The sequence below is a fragment of the Pyrus communis genome, chromosome 2 (assembly GCF_963583255.1).
Source record: "Pyrus communis chromosome 2, drPyrComm1.1, whole genome shotgun sequence".
Classification (NCBI taxonomy): Eukaryota; Viridiplantae; Streptophyta; class Magnoliopsida; order Rosales; family Rosaceae; genus Pyrus; species Pyrus communis.
Genome location: NC_084804.1, coordinates 9941631 through 9967664, shown reverse-complemented (window position 1 = coordinate 9967664; position 26034 = coordinate 9941631). Strand labels below are relative to the sequence as shown.

The 26034-nt window shown below is 37.6% G+C and overlaps 3 protein-coding genes across 3 annotated transcripts; all 3 read right to left on the bottom strand.

Annotated features, from left to right (window-relative positions):
- Window positions 1–211: 211 nt before the first annotated feature.
- Window positions 212–5213, bottom strand: LOC137724718 (ankyrin repeat-containing protein At5g02620-like). Its single transcript, XM_068463434.1, has 5 exons — window positions 4580–5213; window positions 3837–4357; window positions 3159–3663; window positions 696–1010; window positions 212–402 (listed from the first exon to the last, which is right to left on the bottom strand). The coding sequence occupies exons 1-5, from the start codon at window positions 5211–5213 to the stop codon at window positions 212–214; spliced, it is 2166 nt and encodes a 721-aa protein (XP_068319535.1).
- A 5946-nt stretch (window positions 5214–11159) lies between these two features.
- Window positions 11160–16285, bottom strand: LOC137726757 (kinesin-like protein KIN-14Q). Its single transcript, XM_068465715.1, has 16 exons — window positions 16157–16285; window positions 16005–16079; window positions 15754–15837; window positions 15259–15647; window positions 14956–15166; window positions 14801–14877; window positions 14621–14720; window positions 14417–14515; window positions 14153–14329; window positions 13767–14052; window positions 13223–13384; window positions 12904–13119; window positions 12774–12811; window positions 12475–12638; window positions 12222–12347; window positions 11160–12139 (listed from the first exon to the last, which is right to left on the bottom strand). Exons 1-16 carry the CDS (start codon window positions 16227–16229, stop codon window positions 11273–11275), a joined length of 3144 nt encoding a protein of 1047 aa, XP_068321816.1. The 5' UTR covers window positions 16230–16285; the 3' UTR covers window positions 11160–11272.
- Window positions 16286–16982: 697 nt separating this feature from the next.
- LOC137724573 (translation initiation factor IF-2, chloroplastic-like) lies at window positions 16983–23799 on the bottom strand. The gene is made up of 12 exons (XM_068463338.1): window positions 21648–23799; window positions 21469–21501; window positions 21137–21250; window positions 20774–20923; window positions 20534–20632; window positions 20383–20445; window positions 20149–20304; window positions 19967–20032; window positions 18886–19122; window positions 18332–18607; window positions 18014–18202; window positions 16983–17483 (listed from the first exon to the last, which is right to left on the bottom strand). The coding sequence occupies exons 1-12, from the start codon at window positions 23190–23192 to the stop codon at window positions 17316–17318; spliced, it is 3096 nt and encodes a 1031-aa protein (XP_068319439.1). The 5' UTR covers window positions 23193–23799; the 3' UTR covers window positions 16983–17315.
- Between the last annotated feature and the right edge of the window lie 2235 nt (window positions 23800–26034).

Sequence of the window (26034 nt, the reverse complement as noted above, 5' to 3'; positions counted from 1 at the left end):
ACATTACATGATTTTCCGTACCAAATTAAAAACTATGGAGCGAATGTTTAATTTTGTTTGGGACCCTTGTTGTTGGATGATCATGATACTTCCTAAAAATCTAAAAACTTGAGTATGAAGAGATCAAATCTTCTGCACCTAAAATCTTTGTGATTGACCAAATCACAAGTAACAGGACAGCATCGAATCAACTCTTCAGGGTGTGCCCTGCTTATGTCGCAATGTGGAGAGCTGACATTCCAAGTTTGTCTGAGATGTAACAAGTTGAGTTGGAATTTTGAATCAGTAGATGAGCTGCTTTAGGGTTCCCTCTCAATGACGCGCAGTGTAAAGGAGTCCACCCTATTTCATCAACTTCTTTGATTATCCCAGGATTTTTGGAAACAATAGATTGCACAATTCCTAAAACATTGATATAGAAAAAATTAGAAATTTTGTTGTGGGAATCAAGTATACATACGAAAATAAGGCATACCAAGTAACAAGTCGCTTAAGAAGGATCTTGCTCAACGGTAGCTGGACTGGGATTCATATCTCAGTTAAGGATATTGATATATTATCGACTGTCAATATGTCATACTCAATAACTAAGTTGATTATACAGTTGTCGATTTGGATCATGCTCCAGTTATATGTTGATGGGATTCCGTGCATAAGAAGGGTCTAGTACCAAGCAATGTCATGAAGTTAATTACCTTTGTCGGCGAAGTATTTTCGAGTGGCTGCTGCGTGCAAAGCTGTCACACCATTTGTTCGCTGAAAAGAAGGAGATATATGAACGGGAGTCTCGTTCAAAATATAACCAGCAATGCCGGTAGACTCGGCTCTAGCAGCAAGGAAAAGGGATGATTCCTTGGTGCTATAACATGAGCAACACAATTCAGGATCAAAAGCTTCACTACTCCAGCATGATAGTATCGAACAACAACATGCAGTGCTGTATAAATTAGTCATTCGGAGTAGCTTTTTGTAAGCTTCACCATCAACTGGTTGCTCTTCTGGATCAACTCCTTCAATAGGTAGCGATATTGTGCGGTCAATGAGGAACGTTACTACTTTATCACATCCTACTCTCGCAGCAACATGTAGAGGAGTTTCACCATTCTTGTTGGTTGCCAAAACCCGGGAGATTCGTGATTTATTTTCTCTTTTTTGAAGAAGTTTATTTGCTTGAATTCAGCTACGATATGAAGAATATTGTTCTCTTTAGGAGTTTTCTGAAAGAGATCAGCTGTTAGACGACCGTGTCCAATGTTTTCCAAGAAGCCAACTTCACCAGTTGCAGCTGCTAGATACAGAGAAGGATCATGCCTTCCATCTCTCTCTCAGATTTCCTATGAAGTGTTAGAACCAATCAAATATGGATTATATAATATGTATAACAATTACACAGTTTATAAAGAAATCTAATTCAGCTATATAATTAAACCACAATATGAATAATTAAATGAAGTTGAAAATGAAATCACAACAGATATCACTAACTTGTTTTCGGAATATAGAGGCTTGCAGTAGCAATCTTCTGAGACATAAATATATCCCACACTTGTGCAGTAGTTATTGGATTCTTGCCAACAATATTTATAATGGCTTAAACCAATAGTTATGACTGTTTGAATTCAATCTTATCCTTTCAAAACAGTTGTAACTGTTTCTAGTAAACAATCGTATCATTTCAAAAAAAACTGAATTGTAAAAACAATAATGTAAATATAATACTTTAGTTTTTCGCCCCTCCGAGCCCAAAAGTAGTAAGGTCCAAGGCCCATCTTTGACAGATAATATGCAACTAAATCTAAGATCCAAAGTCTATGGCTTTAGCTCAATTCTTTCCAAGCAATAAGTGAGAGGACTCGCTAATGGTATTGTACATCGTCTAGCATGCCATGCTCTTCACATGGCATTGAACTCTCCTCTCTCAACTTTTAATAATCAAATTAGACACCAGTTAATGGACAAGAATGAAGGCCCACAAAGTATGTGCTCTGTAATTAAGTATGAACCGGTGGTTTACTCTCTCACTCTCAGCTTGTCTTGTCTTGCAGTTAAGTCAATTAATCAAATTAAGAAGTAGCCAAAGAAACCCGCGGTTATGTTAAAAATCTCACACGGTTTGTGACCTTTAACTTCAATTTCCTGTGACCTTCAACTTCAATTTCATGCATTGACGTTAGGAAAAATAAGATAAAAAACTTACTGGTTATGAAAGTTTAGAATCTTTCATAACTCACACGGTATGTCCTCCTTAACAACAGTTATACAGCTTAATATGAAGGTTTTTAGTAGGTGTTTTCTGATGGAAAAGATTGCACTATTAGGTGATTTTCCTCTTGTTGCCCGACATACCCCAAGAAAACAACTCACGTGGGTGGCACATTGTCTTTTAAGACCAAAAGTTTGACGGTGTTGATCAAACAGACCAATGGTGAACGTTTTGTTACATTTAAGGATGTAAATTGACGAAGTTTTAGTTCACAAATGAATTCTAAACACAGATACAAATTTAGGAAGGAATTCTGAAGTTTACCCTAATGAGTAATGTTAGACTCCAAGTATTGCCCAACCCTTTTGCACGGCACATTTTAAGTTAAATACCGTCGTCTAACACCATACTAAACGTTATAAAATGATGGATATATGTAATACACGATAATAATACACAAAGGTTGTTTGGTAATAGCCGTTGTGGGATACAAATATGTATGATGGTGAAAAACGGTTGTGAATTAACTTTAAATTACGACACACTTAAGCACAACAATATTGTGAACGACCGTTTTTCACTGTTGTCTCGTTATTTTTTATAGGATTATATTTCTTGATTCCACTAATTTTGGAATGGTAACGACGATCAATGTACTAGAAAATTGGAAAGTAATACAGTTACATTCATCATTGTTGAAAAGTATAAATTATTTTTAAATTGAAACCAAACAACCCCTAACATTTCCATAAATACCAATTACTTATAACTTCCAGGAGCCATTAAATTACGTGGTTCTGGAAGTCGTGGATCCTTCTTTTCCGCTTGATTATTTGAAATAGAGGCTTCACAACCGAGATAACAACTAGTGCGTCTACAATTACACCAATAAGCTGGAGCGTAATAGAAACAGCGGTTTCGTGATCGGTGCCATACAGAAAATATTTAAGCGTACTTTGCCCGGGCCGCTTGGGTTCCACTGCTATCTGGGCTGCCAAAAATGCTATCCACATTCCAGCAATGGAACACTTAATAAAACTCGCGGGTGTTGCCAGACGGGTGGATAGGACAGATATTGGAATGGATTCATAACATATCGCATTCAATGAGAGTCCGAAGGATAGCTGGTTAAAAACCGAAAATACTTTGTAAGCTGCTTTTTCTCTTAAAACTGGTGTTCCATCTTCTTTAAACCCTCCAGGCGGGTTGATAAGGGCTGTAAATGTAACGGTTGCAATGACCGTCGCTACCAAAAGTTTCGCATCACTTCTATTGAAGGTCGGATCCGAATAAGCCTGCAAGTTTTCTCTCGTATTTGTAGTATTGACTAGCGTCTCAGACGTACTGATCTCCTCTTGGGATTCAAATTTCTTGAACTCCTGCTTGATTTCTTGTTGAAAATCTGGCACGGGAACGACAATGTCTCCCCGGTACTGAACATTGCGACTTTTTATGATTTCCTAAAACATAAATAAAGTACTACACTTTTAATAAACATATACAGGACTTAAAAACAAAAAGGTAACGAATTTGGATTAAGATATGTTCTGCCTTTGATTCTCTCCAATATAAGAAAAGAAAATAGAGAGTTCAAAGTTGAAATCCAAGGGAAATAAATAAAAGATTTGCATACCTTTCTTCCCGTGTTATTGGCGAGCAAAATGTCGCTAACTTGCAAAAAAATTTTATTGATAGCAGTTCTGTTCAACCTACTGTCTCTCCTTAAAATAGCAACAATTTTACTATTTTTGCGAATAGCAGCTAGATGCCAAGGAGTGTTTCCATCGTTATCTGCTTTGTTTACATGTATCGCAAGCTTAGGCGTTTTCAAAATGTACTTCACAACATCTATTTTTTCGCCTAAAACTGCTGCATGTAGAGCTGTTTGGCCTTTCTGAGTGACACAATCGCAAATATCAGGACAAAGTCGAATCAACTCATCAATTATTTGGGTATGCCCTGCATATGCCGCAACGTGGAGAGCTAACATTCCAAGTTTGTCTGGGATGTAACAAGCAGAGTTAGAATTTTGAATCAGTAGTTTAGCTGCTATAAGGTTCCCTTTCAGTGATGCGTAGTGTAATGGAGTCCACCCTATTTCATCAACTTCTTTGATTATCCCAGGATTTCTGGAAACCATAGATTCCACAATTCCTAAAATGTTGATATGCAAAAAATTAGAAAATTTTCTGTGGAATCAAGCATAAACATGAAATAAGGCATACCAACTAAAAAGTCTCCTAAGAAGGACCCTGCTTAGCTGTAGCTGGACTGAGATTCATATCTCAGTTTTGTGGATCATGCTCCAGTTATATGTCGATGGGATTCCATGCATAAGAAGGGTCTAGTACCAAGCAATGTCATGAAGTTAATTACCTTTGTCGGCGAAGTATTTTCGAGTGGCTGCTGCGTGCAAAGCTGTCACACCATTTGTTCCCTGAAAAGAAGGAGATATATGAGTGGGAGTCCCGTTTAAAATATAATCGGCAATGCTGGTAGACCCGGCTCTAAAGGCAAGGAACAAGGGTGATTCCTTGATGCTGTAACGTGAACAGCACAATTCAGGATCAGCTCTCATCAAAAGCTTCACTACTCCAGCATGATCGTATCGAACAGCAACATGCAAAGCTGTATCCATTTCCAAATTAGTCATCCAGAGTAGCTTTTTGTAAGCCTCACCGTCAATTGGTTCCTCTTCTGAATCAACTCCTTCAATAGGTAGCGATATTGTGTGGTCAATGAGGAACTTTACTACTTCATCACATCCTACTCTCGCAGCAACATGTAGAGGAGTTTCGCCGTTCTTGTTGGTGGCCCAAAACCGGGGAGATTCATGATGTATTTTCACTTCTTTGATGAAGTTTATTTGCTTGAATTCAGCTGCAATGTGAAGAATATTGTTCTCTTCAGGTGTTTTCTGAAAGAGATCAGCTGTTAGACGACCGTCTCTAATTTTTTCCAAGAAGCCAACATCGCCAGTTGCAGCTGCTTCATAAGGGGAAGGATTCATGCCTTCCTTCTCTCTCTCTCTCTCTCTCAGATTTCCTATAAAGTACGAAGTTGAAATAAAAGCACAACGCAAATTGCAATGGAGGATTTGTGAACAATGTGTGATCACTTATAGGAGGCGACCGGCAATTCCTAAATGCTAATATTGCCAATTACGTGACAAGCAGGTATAGATATACTAAAAGTGAACGATAAGATATCATATAATGCTTATAAACAGATAATTTGCTCATTTTTAATTAAGATTCTAAAAGACGCTAGGTGCTAGTCGGGCGGTAGGATAGAGCATAGCGCCTAGACGGCTAGACGGGGCATATCGTTTAGGCAGAATTAAGTAAATCCATTATATTTCGTGTAAATAAGTGTGTTTATGCTTAAAATATATATAATTTTATCATAAACAACAAAATAGAATGACATATAAATTATGAAGTATGAGAACATAATCAAAACCTGGAGAACAAGCATATAATATGTGTTCATTTCATTTAAGTATTCAACAAGTCTCTTACAATATATTGAAGAAAAAAATGCAAAATGAAAGTTATCTATTTTCTCTCTAAGTGAGTTGACACCTAGACGGGTGCCTAGATGGTCTAAATGCCCTTTCTTAATTTCAAATACCTAGGCATTAATCGAGACAGTGACTTTTTTAACAAACGATATTATCTCACTAAAGGGTGAGCTTAGCCTCACAATGAGCTAGCAATAATGTTGTTCAAACTCGCTTTTGGTGAGAATCAAACCTAAGACCTCTCACTTACAAATGAAGAGGAATACCACTAGACTACAGTACTAAGTGGATTTCAAAGGAAAAAGAAAACTTTCTATAATTAAAAGAAAAAAAAATACATTTGTGAGAAGATGATAATTTGGAGTGCTAATAATAGTTCTATTATTTTATTAATGTACGCTTATTGAGACATGGTAACAAATCTAGATTTAGAAATACTTGATAATATTAATAAATTAAAAATAATAATAAAAAAATTAAAAACATATATATGAAAAAAAACCTTGTCCTTTGCAAAGAAAAATATGTTATTACCATTTTTTTTAATAATAGCAAGTTGACATGTTATGATAATTATTCATTTTTATTAATTGAGTAAAGTTACACTTACCATAGTTTTCGTATCACATTAATCTAAAGATCAAAGGAGCAATATCAAGAGGACCAGTATCAAGTAAGCCTAGCTGGGAGTTAGAAGCCATACTTGGCGTACAAATTAATTTAAGGATCAAGGCAACCGTATCAAGTAAGCTTAGCTGGGACCTAGGAATTTAGAAGCCATTACCCTTTATTTTGTCCTTATCATTAAAACTCAAAGTTTTCAAGCTCTTTTCATTAGTTTTCCTTACAAATTAATCTAAATATCAAATGAGCAGTATCAAGTAAGCCTAGCTGGGACCTCGGAATTTACAAGCCAGACTTTGCCTACAAATTAATCTAAGGATCAAATGAGCAGTATCAACTAAGCCTAGCTAGGAGTTAGAAGCCATACTTTGCGTACAAATTAATTTAAGGATCAAAGCAGCAGTATCAAGTAAGTCGACTTAAATGACAAAAATGAGCAGTATCAACTAAGCCTAGCTAGGAGTTAGAAGCCATACTTTGCGTACAAATTAATTTAAGGATCAAAGCAGCAGTATCAAGTAAGTCGACTTAAATGACAAAAATAGTCCCAATAATAAATAATGGGCCAAAATTATTTGACAAAAAATGAGGGTATTTTTATCATGTTATCCTTATTTAGTGGATATTTTTTCCGGAATGACCAAAATGATTTATGGTAGACAAACTCAAGATCACTTTTATTAATTTCAAATTTCATAGATCAAAGTTAGTTATGCTAACTTGAGGGACCATTTTGGGGTAAAAAAAAACATTTTTATAATTGCTCAAGTGGCACTACCCTTCCAAAAACATCGAAACAAGGAATTCATTTCCTCTGAGGATCTTGTTATATTGTACCTATACTAAAACCCAAGCAAAAAAGCATTGTTCATTAACAGTGTACAAACTGTTCTGCTCTCCAATTCCTTTGTGTTCTGTTATTTTATTTCCTGTTTGTACAGAAAAAAGAAGAATTTATCCTTTCAGTCCTAGTGTCTGTCATCAGCTTTGGATTCTTTTCGTATTGCCTGCTTTGTACAGTGAAATGAGTGCTTGGTCCTCACTCGGCAAGGCATTAGGTGGGGATTTTTAGAATGTTTTTAATATGAAGTTGTCTTTTATTTTAGGGCATTGTCATTGACATTCCAAAAATCTCATTTTGCATTCCAAACTTTCTATAATTTTTTTTTTTTTTTGGTGAACAAACAATATTATCTCACTAAGGGGGTAGGCTTAGCCTCACAATGGGCTAGCAATAATGTTGTCAAACTCGCCTTTAGTGAGAATCGAACATAAGACCTCTCACTTACAAGTAAAAAGGAATATCACTAAACTACAGTACTAAGTGGCTTTCAAAGGAAAAAGAAAAGTTTCTATAATTAGAAGAAAAATGTACATTTGTGAGAAGATGATAATTTAGAGTGCTAATAATAGTTCTCTTATTTTATTGGTATACATTTATTGATCGACATGGTAACAAATCTAAGTTTAGAAATACTTGACAATATTAATCAAAGTAGTAAAAAAGAAAACCTGTCTTTTGCAAAGAAAAATTTGTTATTAGCATTTTTTTAATAATAGCAAGTTTACATGTTATAATACTTATTTATTTTTATTAATTGAGTAATGTTACGCTTACCTTATTTTTCATATCACATTAATGTAAAGATCAAGGCAGTAGTATCAAGTAAGCTTAGCTGGGATGGGAATTTAGAAGTCAGACGTTGCCTACAAATTAATCTAAGAATCAAATGAGCAGTATCCAGTAAGCATAGCTGGGACCTAGGAATTTAGAAGCCAGACTTTGCCTACAAATTAATCTAAGGATCAAATGAGCAGTATCAAGTAAGCCCATATAGGAGTTAGAAGCCATACTTTGCGTATAAATTAATTTAAGAACCAAAGCAACAGTATCAAGTAAGTCTACTAAAATGACAAAAATACACTCAATAATAAACAATGGGCCAAAATTATTTGACACGATTGATGGTAGACAAACTCAGGCACTTCTATTAATTTCAAATCTTATAGATCAAAGTTAGTTATGCTAACCTGAGGGACCATTTTGGCAAAAAAAAACTTCTTTATTTTTTATTTTTATAATTGCTCAAGTGGCACTACCCCTTCCAAAAACATTGAAACAAGGGATCCATCTCCTCCGAGGATCTTGTTATATCATACCTATACTAAGATGCAAGCAAAAAAGTATTGTTCATTAATAGTGTACGGATTGTTCTGCCCTCCAATTCCCTTGTGTTTTGTTATTTTATTTCCTGTATGTACAACAAAAAGACGAATTTATCCTTTCAATCCTAGCGTTTGTCATCAGCTTTGGATTCTTTTCGTATTGCCTGCTTTGTGCAGTGAAAAAACAGCTTGGTCCTTGCTCGGCAAGACGCTAAGCAGAGATTTTTAGAATGTTTTTAATGAAGTTGTTCTTTATTTAGGACATTGTTATTGACACTTCAAAAATCTCATTTTGCATTCCAAACTTTCTATAATATTTTTTTTAACAACGTTATTATCTTACTAAGGGGGTGGGCTTAGTCTCACAATGGGTTAACAATAATGTTGTCAAACTTGCCTTTAGTGAGAATCGAACCTAGAACCTCTCACTTATAAGTGAAGATGAATACCACTAGACCACAGTATTAAGTGGCTTTCAAAGGAAAAAAGACAACTGTCTATAATTAGAAGAAAAAAAATACATCTTGGAGAAGATGATAATTTGGAATGCTAATAACAGTTCTCTTAGTTTATTGATGTATGCTTATTGATCGATATGGTAACAAATTTAAATTTAGAAATACTTGACAATATTAATCAAAGTAAGAAGAAAAAAAATACATGTCTTCTGCAAAGAAAAATATTTTATTACCATTTTTTTAATACTAGCAATTTGACATGTTATGATACTTATTGATTTTTATTAACTGAGTAATGTTATATTTACTATATTTTTCATAGCACATTAATCTAAATATCAAAGGAGCATTATCAAGTAAACCTAGCTGGGAGTTAGAAGTTATACTTGGCGTACAAATTAATTTAAGGATCAAAGCAGTAGTATCAAGTAAGCTTAGCTGGGACCTGAGAATTTAGAAGCCAAACTTTGCCTACAAACTAATCTAAGGATCAAATGAGCAGTATCAACTATCAAGTAAGCATAGTTGGGACCTAGGAATTTAGAAGCCAAACTTCGCCTACAAATTAATCTAAGTTGTTTTAGCTGTTTCAACTCATAGATAGTTTAACCCGTGATATGTCTTCACACTCTAATTACCAAAAATGGTTTTCTCCAATTGAAAGATACTTACTGGAAGACTAATTAATTGATATATCAATAGAACATAAACAGCCTATGTAAATTGGGCATGCAACTCTTTCCTGTTTGTATTCTCTGTCTCTGATGAAATAGCCTCTTGTTCAACATGTGGGTGTTTAATTTGGTTTTGTTTTCAGTATTAGGATACCCTGGTTTTTCGTTTTTTGGGGCTTTGTTTGCCGCCTCTGAAGCCCTCTGTATTCAAGCCCTATGACAGTAGTGGTGAGCTTCCTTTTCAAGGATTCAATTCTTTCCAGTAATTAGGGTAATTAAATTGGCTATTGCAGACGCAAATTAAATTGGCTACAGCTACAACACAATTATGCTTAACGAATTCACCATAATTAAAAGTCTAAGCAAAGGATTATTCAACAAATTTGCTTCTAAAATCTCAATTCGTTGTCCAACAACGAATATAAAACTGGCTTTAATTTGGAAGGAAAAGAAATAAATAAATAAATAAATAAAGCAAAGGACCGCAATCTTTTAATTACTTCCTCTGCTAGTTCCATGAGCTATGTGTCCCTTACTTTCTCTGTTATTTTTATATATGTCGTCCAATCGAATCAAGTGCTAAAATTAAAATAAACATCCTTTGGTCAAGTTGGACACTTCTTCAAATAACTTCAAATAATGTTTGGTTCAGGATCTCTCATATAAGCACAATATTCTCACAATGTTTGGTTCAGGCACCCAAACATCAATTGAGCTGGTGTCAGATTAATGGTAAGTAGACTAAATTTAATATATCTAGTATTACCCCTCGCATTAAATTGGGGAGGGGGGATGCGTAATACAAACTCAAGACTTTTTTTTTCTTTGGTCAACTACTCCAACTTCCATCATTTCTTTGCGGCTGCACTCAGCCAGCTTAAACAAAATTTAAGACAGACGACCAAGTCTCCAAATAATTATGCTTCATTAAATAATGGCTTATGTGTCGCGTTAATACTAATCGCGATTGGTTTGATTTCAGAACTGTTACATTGAAGAATTCTTAGACGAGACGACTTTTTTTTTACTTGTATCGACAAGATTCCTAGGGTTATATTGTCTTTCAATTTTGATTGAATTTATGCCTCTTTCATTGATAGAATTTGTGCCCCTTTCAATTTTGATTGAATCTGGCGACCATTGATTTCTCGAGTGGGAGACGAGGGAGGGAGAGATCGAGTTGTGAGTCTGGGAGATGAGGGGTGTAGGATTGCCATATTCAAAATTTCATTAATGACTACTGTTAACTCATGTTTTGGTGATACGACAAAAGGAAAACTAACGAAAAAAATTGGTTTTCGAAAGCAGCTGAGAACTGCTAGGGCTTCCGCTTTTCGGCTTGGGCTTGCTTGAGTTACCAAACACAAATTGGAGCCCGGCTTTTTTTCCCACCTCTACTTTAAGTTACGCAACTCCCAAACCAGTGCTTAATCAGGTGTCTCCACAAAGCACATACCATTGACATTCTCAAACATAATCGTAAGTTCTGTACATTAGTTAATAAACAAATGATTAGCACGACCCACAATAAGTGACCCCTCTCCCCTCCCTCTCCATGCCTGCAGGCTACAAGAATATAACCTCTATGCTCACACCTTAACTGAATGAAGTACATGCATCGTCATCAGCTTTTAGTAGCAGTTCTCGCTGCTGTACCAATTATATTCCACCCCCTCTCCTTTTCCCTATGACTAATAGGCTTCTGGCTTTCTTTAGTTCCGGCCCTTCTGCCATTTCCTAGCAACACCCTGTGCGCCATCCTCCCTCGGCTTCCAATGGAGACTCTAACCTTCTCCATCCCTACATTCACGCCTTTTCTCATGTGCGGCGGCATTGGGGACTTTATCTGGATTTTCTTTTGGAGGCTTCTTCTCACTATGCTGTTTAGCTTTTTCCCGCCATTTCTGATGACTTTAGGACTGCTACAAGGTGTCTGTTCTGGCATGCAGTCAGTCTCAGGCACATCCGGATCAACTTTCTTAGCAGCATCGCATGCTATGGGTGCCAATGGTAATGCAGGTGGTGGGGATTGGACACGGAGTGGTACACTTGGGAGTGGGATTAGGGAGTTGCGCCTTGGAGCTGCGGTTACTGGAATCCGCTGAAATGTTGGACAAATAGAGGCTCTTCCGGTTTTCTTTGGAACAAGAAACTGTTCAGCCATTTCGGGGTTGTTTTCTTTCTCTGTAGCATCAACATGCTTGACAAAACCATCCGATGTATGAAAAAAGGGTGCTGAGGGTTTGTTGTTGGTCTTCTCCGTTAATGGTTGGAGAGGGTTTACTTGATCTTTTCCCAATGCACTGCCTGTTTCACTGAGGATCTTGTGACTTGCTAATGGTCGGTTTGTAAACGGTGGCCTTGTGGGTGCAATAGATTGCTCATCTTGTTGATGTTTGACTTGCTGCTGGTGCTGCTCGGCTATCTTTGTGTCAACATGCTGACGTGCCAGCTTTCTCTCGATTAAAAGTTGTGCTTCCAATTCTTTTACCTGAAAAATGCACTACATTAGTACCTGAAACTCTTATACTTGATGAATATAAACTGAAAAAGGGACCTTTTGTATACAATACCTTGTCTTGCAGGTTTTTATTCTTCAGTTCTCTTTCTTTTATCTTCAGTTCTAATCCATGAACTGTTTCCTCCATCTTCCTGATCTGTACATCTTTGCTCTTGGCGTCTAGCTTGGTTTTCTCAAACTAGCATACCAAGGATCCAAGATTGTTAGAAATTTAAGAGATGAATTATTCAATCACAATGGTAGCAAAATGTCAAGGTTTTAAACAAAATCCGGAATCTGCATTAGCCTCAAGCACAGTAAATTACCATCTGTTTGTATCTCAAAATTTCAGAAGTGTCCAGTTGCCTCTTTGCCGGACCCAACTCTATCCCTCGCACTCTACTTGCAAAGTTCAGTGAGCAAAGTGTCTCGCTCACATCATTTTCATTAGGACTTATCTGAACAAACATGAGTGTCTTCGAGTCTCCTCCTGAAACAACGAATAATATTCATTAGTTTTACGTTTAATTCATCCAAGAAACCAGAGAATAAAAAAATATGAACTTGGAATATTAAACAACTCAGAATAAGAATTGTCGATTCTTCTGTGATCCAAATGAAGTACCTAGAGAGTCTTGAAGCAAGTGAGTAAGCTTCGAGTTCCTGTACAGAAGACATAATTTAGTATAAGAAAGTAATAGCTGAATGCATAATGTGGCAACCTGGCCAACATAAACAAAGAGCTATTCATTAACCTGAAAGGTATGTGTGAGCTTTTAGTTGCAAGTGCAGATATGACATCACCAAGGGAAGACAGAGATCTATTTATGTTTTGAGTTTCCTTGAGTCGTTCTCCTTGCACTTCTGTCTTCGCTACACGCTCACTCCCGGCTAGATCCACCAACCAGAGCTTACTTCTTGTGCATTCCCCATTCAACAAATTCTCTCCCTTCACCATTACACAGTGTATGCTGCATTTAGAGAGGACCACTCGAACATTTAGCAATCGATCTTGTTCCAGAGCCTATTTGACACAAATTAGAACTAATTTGACTGTAACCAAGATATACAGACCAATGTGACCGGCTACTATGCTCGTTGGCATTGGTTGAGCCAACAGCCCTTGCATTACTGCCAGTTCGCAAAACTTCCCAGACTTCACTCATGTTGTTTACATGTGCCTCAACCAGACCTGGAACATGATGTATCCCCTCACCGACTTGTCTTATTTCTAGCCTACAAAATTATCGCAATACTGTGAGATGCTATTATCTTGAAATGATCCCATAACGTACCATCCTTCGCACTCGAAGACATGGAACATCAAGGTGACATGCATAGCGAATCATCACATTAGAAAAACCGAATGTTAAGAAATGGAAATAGAAAGATTTCCCACTTTTAAGATGTAGAAAATCAACCGCACGGTGATATTTTAAATGCAAGCTAAATGGGTGGAGTTTTATGAAAAAATAAAAGCATGTCTAATTATGATAAATGACTTTCCTTCAACACACGAATTTAGAAGAAACCACATATCAAGGAATATACAGTAGTATAAGGATCTTTCACCAGATTTGGAAGTAGGAAAAAGAAGAACGATGCGTAAGGATCTTACCTTTTGGCAGCTGTTCCTGGCTGATTCCCTGAAACTAGTAAATCTCGTATCTGCTCGTTGTAGACTTCTAAAACGCTAACTGATACATCATATCGATGTAACTTTTTTCGCTCTCTAATTATACGAAACAATTCCTGAAGAGTCCTAAAATTGACTCCTCGAGCTTCTTCTGTCCCCTCCATTGTAAAGGTTTTTCCACTTCCGGTCTGCCCATACGCGAATATGCACACATTGTACCCATCTAAAACCGATGTTGCAAATGGAGCCGTGTCTTCGAAAACATCAACTAAATAGGACAAAGAAAAAAGGAAACATATTACTGTACGGAGCTTTTGTACTTCTATAGATATACCAAACAAAAATCATGTATATTATTGTTTGTATACCTTGTTCTGCTTGAGGACCAAATACAGCATCAAACTTGAAGGTCTTTCTGGTGACCCCATTTGATTTGACACTGAGCTCACCATCTTTAGCAGATTCAAATTCAATAGCCATTGCAGCTCCTGCTGCAACTTCCTCAGTGTTTAGAGGCCTGCAACGGCAAAAGACCCTTATGTTTCCTACAAGCGGGAAAAATTAATGTCAGAAATCCCCTTCTATTTCATACCCTTTTAGACCTTTTCAACTAAATATAGCCAACTCCTAACCTTTCAACTCTAGCACCTTGTTGTAGAGTTCCTTCCGTTCTTTGGCCCCTTCAATAAACTTAGTCTTCAGATCATTATGCAAATTTACTTGCTGATTTACTATTGCAAACGTAAAACAGCCAGAGTCAGAAAAACCAAAACAAATATCTTATCTTGAAATTAAAAAATGTCATCACCTGGAACGCATGGGCACGTCTAACTTACAAGTGGAACGAATGGTAGACCTCATTTCATTCATATCTTCAAGGCACATCTTATATGCCAAAGCCTCCTCTGATAGCTTGATGTGGTCCATTTTCATGATCTGTTGAATCAACCTTTTTCAAATCACTGCAATGATATCCAGTGTAGTCAAAAGGCATCTTGTTATTTACAGCTTCGTACCTTAAGTTTTCTTGTCAAATCTCTCAATGACGAAAACCATCTGCTCTTTTCTTTCACTTGTCCCTCGATGGCGAAAGCTGCAATGGGCAAGCATCAATGTACCATGTTTGCAGATGGTTCAAACGGTTAAGAGGCACAGAATACTATTACCATACCCAAAGATCCAACATGCATAGACTTGCGCATGAGTTCGTTTTGGAGTTCCTTTAAAGAACTGCAAGCTTCTTGGCATTCTCTACTCTTGGAATAGTTTTGCTTTTTCAACTCCTCCAATGCACTCCTCATCTCTTGTAATTCCTTCTTCTGTTTCTCATAACATATTAGCAGCTTATGATAGTCTCCTTCTCCGTCGGTATTACCTGTATCCTGTAATGAAATGATTTGCACAGAAGATCTAAATATCCTAATTTATTTTGCTGCTAAACTACATCGAAAGTGAGAGTGTTAAGAAGCTTTACCTTTGGTGATCCACATTCTGCCACGCTGCTCAGGAAAGCATCAGTGCAGCCTCTGTTGTTGCTCGTATTGGGAAGGGAAGCTTCCTCTAACTTGTCATTTTGCGCCAGAGGCGGAAGAAGCTCGAATGAAGCTTCAGGTGACAAATCTTCCCTAAAAGTTTGGCACAATGTGGTGGAGAACTTCACAGTTGGAGTCTTATGGGTATCTGTTACTTGAGACTCGTCGATTCCATTCTCAAAAGAGAGCTCAATAGAAGAATCCATCTTTTGATGGAACTTGCTTTCCAAGAACTCAGGGGAATCTCCATAGCTGGTTTGGGGTAAATCGGGTGACCCAGCACAGATCACCAAATCAGGAGAAGTAAGCGAAAACCCCACCATTGACCGGCCTGAAAAAACAAGTAAGATAATCAAATTCTAGAAAACTCTGAAGTCAAATCCAAGAATTCTGGCTAAATTTACTGATTGTAAAAAGGAAAGGCTACTCCAATTTACCATCATTTGAAACTGGGTCCCTGGATTTTGGCGTACTAACGACTTCCGAGCTTTCAGAATTTTCCTGACAGCAATCTACACCGACTGAAATCAAGAAACCGAATCACTACACCTGACCGATCCTAAGCAGATCCAAATCCACAAATAGACTCATAATTCAATTCCCGCAATTGGGATTCAGAGAGAACACAAATCGAATACTGAGAAACCAAAAAAGAAGTAAAAGTCTGGTTCTTTTCTCATGAAATTACCTTCATTTGCATCCGCATCGTGATAATCAGGATCCACCATTGTCAAGCGCTGCAACTGCGAGCAAAGCCAATTGTCTGCCAAAGCACAAAAGAGAGGCAATCAACGTCAAGTAATTATACAACCACTCATGAAACTGAAATCTCGGACTTACAGTCAGAGGGAGAGTTGTTGGTGGCGGCAGTGGAGCTGTTCCGAGGAGAGTCGCACTGGTCCTGCTCCTCCATTAATTGATAAATGCCGAATGTTCTGCTGCTCAAACCGCCGTCGTTTTGAATTGAATTAATCAACGACTATGATGATGGCGATGATGAATCTTTATCGGCGAACCCCAAAAAGGTAAGTGGGAAATTTGAATCTGAACGAACACCGAAGGAAAGAAGAGAAAGGCGTTAATCTCGTTGGCCCATTCAATCTCTCTGCGTTACGCTTTTTCGGAGGCAAATGAGAGTCGAACGACCGTTGGCTTTTTTCGAATTTTGAAATTTCTTGGCCGGGGGACGAGCGTAGGTGATCATAGCTTTTCTGGACTGTAGCTTCTCCCACGTGGCACTTTTATCTTTTGTCAAGTCCCTTTGATTTTTCCTAAGTTGTATTCGGATCCTTTGATTCTTTGTATTTTTGGCTTGCTCTTTTTATAATGTACGAAATTAGAATCATATCCATATAAACTATTCAAATTACTCCCAATCGATTGTCAAAGATATTCAAACTCGAGTGCAAAAAATTAGCACTTTGTTCTGATTAACTAATTTAACCCACATTTCCATCGTCATATGTTACTCATTAAATACAAATTTGACACGGTAGAAGAATTGTAGAATATATTCGTCAACTCTAATCATATATATTGTTTGAAATAGCGTTGTTAGCACTCCAAAAATATTAAAGTGCATTACAAGGGAAATTTTGTATAACAGAAGGGTGCAAGATGACATTTTCAAAGTGAGATGAGATGATGCATCAAGGCCAGATCATCATAAAGAATTTTGTAACTTTTTTCTGAAACTTTAATGTTGTGTTACAAGTGCCCTTCTTCCCCAAATTGGAACTACAAGGAACTTGATGAATGTCCCTTTCCCTCTTTACAAAACAAGATCAAGTCTACATTGTATGAATTATATACAGTGTAATACCATACAACACAAGGGTACATTCATCTTCGCATCAGATTCTTAGCACCTCACACTGAAATTAAACGCATGTGCGGGTACTGACCGATGCAAACCTGTCGAGGTGCTGATCATAGTGGTATGCCGGGTTGAAGGTGATCGTATTTTGCTTCCGTCAAAACATGCGCAAAAGAGGATTCTTCAATTTTGCACCCTTCTTCCTGTTCCTTCCACTGCAGCTGCCATTGAAGCGGACGCCTCCTCAAGTGTCCGCTTCTTTTGAACTGTGTTGAAGAACTCAAGGCTATCTCCCTCCTCCCAGTCGTCGTAGTCTTCCACCCCAATTCCACACTCTAGTCCAGCATTTACCTAGCCAAGAGGAGAAAATATAGCTCATCACCAACAGAAGACATTAAAGCACATGCCAAGTACCAAAAGAATTCTAAACGTGGGATCACCATGAAATCTGAGCCAACTTAAAGAAACGCCAAAAACAAAAATGTAAAAACAAGAAAGAAAACCTCTGTCAAAGCTAAAGATTGACACCGACTATGTCCTTTGATCAAAATTAATTATTAGTTTTCGTGTATTCACTAACTTGTACAATATATAGTATCATGAACTAAATCTTTTATGCCACAGTGGAAATGCAGATACATGCCTACGAAGAACAAACACAACTGAAGCTAAAGGTTCTATCATTCAGCTATTTGTGTGCTTTGAAATCCAGGCTGGCCGCAGATCCAGAGGACGGGAAGTATGCAACATGCTCTAGGTTGTGACTTTTAAGTATATCTATTTTACAATTCCCATACACTAGGTTGCTCGCTCCCCTTTTTGCAATTTTCTATAAATTTGACAAAATGACCCATACAATTAAAGTAAGCTATAAAAATTACCTCTTTCACAACTTCCTTGACCCGTTTCAATGAATCAACAAGGCCAACATGTACTACTTTTCCCCTTCGAATGACCTCCACGCCACAGCCTTTAACAACTTTTCCCTCATTTATCATGCATCCAGCAACACGACCACTTCCAGAGCTGAATATGGCCCGGACTTCTGCTGATCCAATTGTCACTCGTTCCTATCAATACACAAGTAATAATGTCAAAGGTAAATCTGTCTGAAATTTCCAACAACATTAGTCCCCTAAAATTCAATGCTTTCAATAAAATTAAAACCAAAGAGATATGGTGCTTAAGTTTATTGATACCTCAACAGGCTCTAGGAGTCCTTCCATCGCATTTCGTACATCATCAATGAGTTCATATATAACTCTATATAGGCGAATCTCAACCCCTTTGTTATCTCCATAGCTTTTTACAGATCCTGGTACTTTGACATTGAATCCAAAAATTATAGCTTTGCTAGCAGCAGCAAGATCAATATCGCTGGTGCTCACATCGCCTGTTGTTTCCAAGAGAAATTTCAAGGTGACATTATCTTGTGGAAGCACCTGCAGGGCTTGTCTGACAGCCTCGATGGATCCCTAAACATGATAGGGGAATTTATGGTATAATTACAGTATAGTTTAAATAAATAATGAATCACTGATTATCAAAGGACCAGTTACCAAATAAATTTTTCAATGTAGCGGGAACACAGCCTGCTACACCAAGTGTCATGATACAAATGTTTGGAAATTTATTTTTCAAGTATCCAACCATTTGAATTATAACACTTGGTGTAACGGGCTGTGCTCCCAGTACACTGAAAAATCTCTCCAGTTACCATACTGACTCATGACAATTAGATGAATATGCATACCTGAAGATCAACCTTCAGAATAATATTTAGCTGGTGCAAGTCTATTCCCGACAGCTTTCCTGCTGAGACTGCAGAAGCTAAGGAAGAAAGAGTAACCCTGCCATCGCCAGCCTTAGCTGATATACGTTCATTTCGCAATGACTCAGCACGCAACTCTGCCCTTTCACGTGCAATATCAAGGGAGCTGACAACTTCAAATTCATCACCAGCAATAGGAACATTGTTTAATCCAAGAACCTACAAGAAGACAAAGAGATTGTCATTCAGGGCAGTGAAACAAGTATCATGCACCAAAGGGGGCATAATAAAACATTAAGGAGATATAGCAAAAAAAAAAAAAAAAAAAAATCTTTTCACGAATTCCAGGAATATGTGGAAGCAACGTTTAAAGAATAATGTTATTAAAGATCAGAGAAATCTGTACCAAATCAAACCTGCTTACAGTTATGTTACAAACATTAATGATTACAGACAGCTGTGTCGTTTATCTTGTCAAATGTAATTGCTTATAGTAATCATAATGCCAGCAAAATGGCAAGTAGAGGAGTAACATGTACCAATACAAACACTTGCATGTTAAGAACCATACTGATTAACTCGAGATTATAACTGCTGTGACAGCATATGGAAAACCCAAATAATGAACAGGTACCAATGCAAACACTTGCATGTCAAGAGCCATATTGATTTACATGAAATTATAACCCAAAAGCTGTCACAGCATCTGGAATATCCAATGCCCTATCTGTTGCGTCTTTATATAGAAACTAGAAAGGAACCCAGGTACAGTTGACCATTCAATGTGCTTGCAAAAATGTTGCTGACTAGTTTGCCACTTCAATTGCAACCAAACTTGCAAAATTTCACCATCACATCACTTAAGTATCTCGCATATGTCGCCTTGTAATTCTCCAATTAGAACCCCTACAATGAATTTTGGGTCTACTTGATCCACTTAAATTGCAAACAAACTCGCAAAATTTCAATTTCTACTTTTGAATTAAGCCACCACTTAAAACAACAGAAAAATAATTAAAGAAGATTAAATCAAAAGTACAAGAAGAAGAATATGAACAACAACCTGAACAGGTATAGAGGGTCCAGCTTCGTCGACACGATTTCCACCATCATCAAACAAAGCACGCACCTGACCATAGCGATTACAAAGAGTCCTTCATGTTAGTCAAAAGGGTGGCCATTTGAGCCACATAAAGGTGGATTAGATCTAAGTAAAAGAGATGTTCGAAATTGTTATCCACCAACCTTTCCGAATGCTCCTCCACAAACTACTATGTCCCCTTGTTTGAGGGTTCCATTTTGCACTATAAGTGTAACTACAGGTCCTTTAGATTTATGAAGACCAGCCTCAATGACTGAGCCTTTTGCACTTCTATGAGGATTTGCCTTTAAATCTTGCAACTAGAACAATCATATAAATGGTTAGTATACAAGAAGGAGAATAGCTAATTTGTAAACATCCATAGACATCAAATTTACCTCTGCAACTAGTATAACAGTTTCCAAAAGCTCATCTATATTCTTCCCTTTAAGAGCACTAATCTGTTCAAACCCATGCAGGAAAGCACTCAGAAAGAGTTTAAAACATAAATGAAATATGCAAGCACAACTTCACTGCATGAATACCAACCTGGACCATTGGGATGTCACCACCCCAGTCCTCTGGCATTAGGCCAATAGAAGAAAGCTCTTGCATAACTCGATCTGGATTAGCTCCATCCTTGTCTATCTGGTACAATAAAAATAGAAAAATTTGAGATTCAACAAATGGGATGCCATGTGAAATGCAAGCAAAACATCAATTCTTCCTTTTTCTTTATTCAAATAAAAAGTTTTAACAAATAAAATACTACCGCTGTGTTTGGCATACCTTATTTATAGCAATTACAATTGGCACTCCAGCAGCTTTAGCATGAGCTATGGCCTCTTTTGTTTGCGGGCGGATTCCATCATCAGCTGCCACTACAATGATAGCAATGTCTGTCACCCTTGTTCCACGAGCTCTCATTGCACCAAATGCCTACAGGAATGGATATAATAGATCACCTAAAGGAAATTAAAAATAAAAATAAAAATAAAAATAATAAAAATCTAAAGGAAATAAAAGTGCAGGAAAGTTACAGAACCCGAATCCAGAAAAATGAAGATAAAACAAGGTGCTTAAATGCAGAGAGAGAGAGAGAGAGAGAGAGAGAGAGTTTTCCAATTGTTAACAACAGGGAACTGATTGTACCTCATGTCCAGGAGTATCAAGGAAAACACATGATCGCAACTTTCCATCAATTGGTACAAGCACCTTATATGCCCCAATTCCTTGTGTAATTCCACCAGCCTCTGAGGCAGCAACCTGTGAATATATACCAGTTTATTAGCACCAATTTCACATAGCTCCACAGTTTAATACCAATGCCAAACTGTAAGTGGACATTCAATATATTATTACCAAACCACTGAATTAAGTGTTTAAGTTTACCAAAAATAATGAAGATCCAAAATCATGTACACTAAGGTCATTTCAAAATAAACTGAAGGGAGGAATTAGAGTATTATAGCAGCACTGTTTACCTTGCTCTTCCGGATATGATCCAACAGGGTAGTCTGCCAAGTGACCAACAGAAAATATTAGAAATGCTGAAGTATAAATACAAATTATAGAATAAAATAAAATAAACAACAGGAACTACAAAAGAAACGAGGATGCAAAAAAACAGATTAGGAAATATAAACAAATGAATGACATTTACCTTGCCATGATCCACATGACCCATTATAGTGAGGACGGGAGGTCTGTCTTGTAGTTTGTCTAGGTCATCTTCATCAAGTATTTCCTTCTTTCTTGCCATTTCTTCCACCTTCACAGGATCAACATCTATAACTTCCACGTCATACTCTTTACAAATCATCTTTACCATATCTTTGTCCAGAGTTTGAACCCCATCCGGCTTAATTCCCATAGAGTACAGATATCCAAGAATTTCGGATTCAGTTGTTGCCAAATGGAACGCCAAATCGTCTACCAACATACCATCTTCACCGACCTCTAGAATTTCGACTTTAACAGGAGCCGCCTCTTTCTCAGCCTGAAGTCTCGCTGCCTTCCTGCTTGCTTTATTCCACTTCCTCCCTTTCCTTGCTGCTCCAGGAATAGAGACATTGAGTTCCGACGTGTCTTCGTCCAGAATATCCTCAGCAACTTTCCGCCTCCGTAATCCAGCTGCATCTTTCTTCCGAAACCCTTCTTTGACCTTTCCAGGGGAAGGGCCCCTTCCTGGTTTTGAAGGAGCTAAAACAGCTTGAGAAATCACAGAATCAACCACTGCCTTTTTGGAAGCAAATTTGTCAATCAAAATTGGTCCCTTCCGTTCTTTAGTTTTTGCGGACGAATCAGCTTCATCAATCTCTGACGACTTTGGAGCTGCCCCCACATCCTTCAACACAACAGGTTTCTTCACTGTGGGTGGAGGAGCTGTAGAAGGTTTTGCTTGTAATGTTGGTTGAGGTCTCAAGGGGGGCTGAGGGGTTCTTAAAGGAGCACGGGGTTGAGACTCTACCTTTACCTCTCCTCCCGTCTTTGTCTCCTCATTTCGAATTGTATTACTAACTTTAGGTGATTCCTTTACAACCTTTTTCACAGTTGCGACTGTGTCTCCTTTACGCCACACACTTTTCAAAGTTTTAGACTTACTAGTTGCCGCTGTGTCCACTGGTTTAGCATTTCGCAAATTAACACTTGCATTAGATGGTGCAGGTTTATTTACAGAGCCACTATCCGTCTTAGTACCCAATTCACCCACTCTTGCAGTTTCTAACTTTTCAGCCTTCTCCAAAACCTCTCCAAGCGATTCAATCACTGTATTTCTCTCTTCTTCGTTTTCTTCATCTGAATCCCCACTAATTCTTGAGGGGTCCCAGTCAGCCGCATCAATACCTAAAAGGGGTTCAGTACTGGAACCCCCAGAGGACTTCAATACTGGCTTCGGACTGGGCTTAAGTACAAAATCAGCACTGGCATCAGAAACAACTTTAGTTCCTCCATAGTCGTTAGAATCAAGGGATACCTCATTGCTTTGCTCGGCAACAAAATCAGTAGTTGTGACCGAATATTTACACACGGATAACCTTAGACAATGCCATCTCCTACTACCCTTGAAACTTGTCTTAGGCAAAGAAACTTTCCTAACAAGCAAGCGTGACCTTTCGGATGAACCCGCAATTGTAAGACCTCCCCAACTAACCAGGGAAACCAAAGAAGCCATTGTTCCCTCCATGCTTCCTACCAGAACTAGCATGGAGACCCCACAACACAACCGCCCATAAATATTCTAAACTCTCTCGAATTCCCACACAAAAATGTAAACTTGTATGGAAATTACTACAATTTAAACAAAATTCGAGATACCCAATACTCCAATTCAACAACTAACAACAAAAGTATAGTTCCCAACACAAAAAACACACAAAAAAAATGGAACCCCAAATCAAAAATCCAACACCTGGTAGAGAAAGATAGCAGCTTTACCTCCCTCCAAGAACAATGATTGAAATTCCAGCACTTGGGTTTGTTGGGCTGATAGAGAAAGAGAGTGAGGAGAGAGGGAGGGTGGTGTGTGTATGTAAACAGGAAGTTGGGAAAGAGAGTGAGGACAGAGAGAAGTTGAGGTTGTGGTCGTGGTTGTGTATATGTGTGGCTGCTTCTTTACCTATCAAAATACATTTGCGATAAGGCAACGTTTTCTAATTCCATCCTCTCTCTCCCATAATATTTGTAGTTTTCCTGCAACTTTGCCTTTGACGGTAAAACGCATAATAATATCAAAGCCTCAAAGAGGAACGAAGGCAGTGCGAGAGACGACGCCGTCGGGTATGTTGGGATTTTGGCACCTTCCAAGCCGCTGAAATTTCAGTACCAACTAAAACCGGTGGTTCTCATTTCTTCCTTCTTTTTTTTTTTTTTTTTTTTTCTTTTTTTTTTTCTTCCCTTTTTATTGACATTTCTTGAATTTTTTTATTAAATTCTCAATTCTCAAAATATTTTCAATTATTAGGAATTTCAGAAAAAAAAAAATTAATAGGAATTAATTATTGTACTAACTTTGAAGTTTATCATGATACAAGATACTACCTATATAATTTATGTGATATTTTCTTACACTTGTAAATGAAAATTGTGCCTCAACTTATGTAAATGACGAGTTAAGTAATTAATCAAGTTGACTTTAGTTATATGTGGCCCATTCAACGAAGGCATGGGTTTAGTTTCATGCGGTTCAGTTTTTTGTCTAAATCGAAAACCATACCGAAATTACTAGTTCAATTCGCCTTGACTTTCTTTTATTTTTTTTTAATTCAATTCTTTTTCAGTTTAGTTTTTTTCTTGTTCGGTTTGATTTCGTTTTTTTTTTTAATAAAATCTGAAATTACAATTCCGTCCCAATCACGCCACAGTTCATATTCTGTTAATTATTTTTCTTTGTATTTATTTATAATTTTTAGACCTTTGGATGACATTTTTGTTTTGCAATCCAAGAGTCCAGGTTGCGCCATGTGGACAACATGTCGTGCGCGCTCCACCTCCTGCATTTTTGTCAGACCACTCGCACTCAAGCAGGCGTGAAACGCATACGCCTAGCGCAAAAAATTATTGCGTGGGTTGAGCGTTTGTAGCCCGATTGAGCAGTAGGACTTGCTTCCTTTTCATTGTAGCCCGACTGATTGGGCTTAGAGCACTTCCAGTGTAGGAAGGCCCCCTATGGCAATTGACAATTGAATTCCCCCTACTAAATAGTAACTACCTTTAATGAACAGTAATTGCATTTTGCATCTCCATCCTTAAACTGAATAGTCATGAAAATAGGTAATAAAATATTAGTATTTTTTTATTTTATAAAATAATAAAAATAATTTTATTTGTAATTTCGGATAGGATTTTTAACTGGTCTCGTTATGCCACGTGTCATTATCCAAAAATACAATTTTTGGTGATAGATTTCGATAAATTTTTTATCCAATTCTGTTGCGCCACGTGTTGTTACATTTTTAGAATCGTTGAAAATATTGAAATGTGGTGTACGGTGGGAGAAAATGGTAAGGTATTTATAAAAAGAAAAAAAGAAAAAAAAATTATAATTTTTTTTTAAATTGTTTTCGGATTTTTAATTAGTTTTAAAAAATTTATTAACTTAATTAATATGGACCGTCGGATTATAAATAAATTGAAATCCAACAGTCCAGAATGAGACATGTGATATCCCGTTCTGAAATAATTTACCGATAGCGCGGGAATGACGTTTTTGCCCTTACTCATTAGTGATTGCATGTGTGTGAAAGGGCTACGTTTTGGATCAATTGGGTTTCTTCCCATATATTTGGACCCAATGAGAGTTTGGGTTGGCTTTAGGGATTGGTTTAACATACACACACACATCCACACATGCACACGTGCATTTTTTTTTTCTTCTTCCTTTCCTGGTTCTGTCTCTCTCATCTTTCTCGACATTTCTTCCATTTTCAGCATGTTGTACGAACAGCATCACACCTCATAATTTTGGCACGGATCGAGGTTCCAAATACCCTATTCATGTTCCTTGCAACCTAACTAACACGTTCATACCCTTGGTTTGGCTTGGAACCCTCGAAAACCCTTTGAATCTATGGACTCCGTCGATCGTACTGTTCACATGCTCGTGATCATGGGGTTTTATCGAGTTTTAAGATCATAGGGAGTCTTAAATCTTTCTCACGAAGCTAGGAGAGCAAGTTTGAAGGATTTCGGACGTCGGGATAGCAAGTTCTAAAGTTGGCCGGATTCTATGAGATTTCTTCGACGAGTTTCCGGCATTTTTGGTGCTTCAAATTGGTATAAACTTCTTTCCCTTGTCCTAAGCTTCATTTTGACATAAATTTTGCGAAGTTTGGTTGAGAAATGGGTGAGAAAAGTGAGTTTGAAGATTTTCCAGAATCCGGCGACGCAGCGGTGGCCGGCGCCGGATTCCAGTGACCTGAGGTAGGAGACGACGGAATATTCCGTCAAAGTTGACGGAATATTCCTAACGGAGACTAGCGGCATCAGGTTAAAGCTAACGGAATATTCTGGTTTTAATGAAATATTCCCTAACGGCGTTAGGGGTTCCG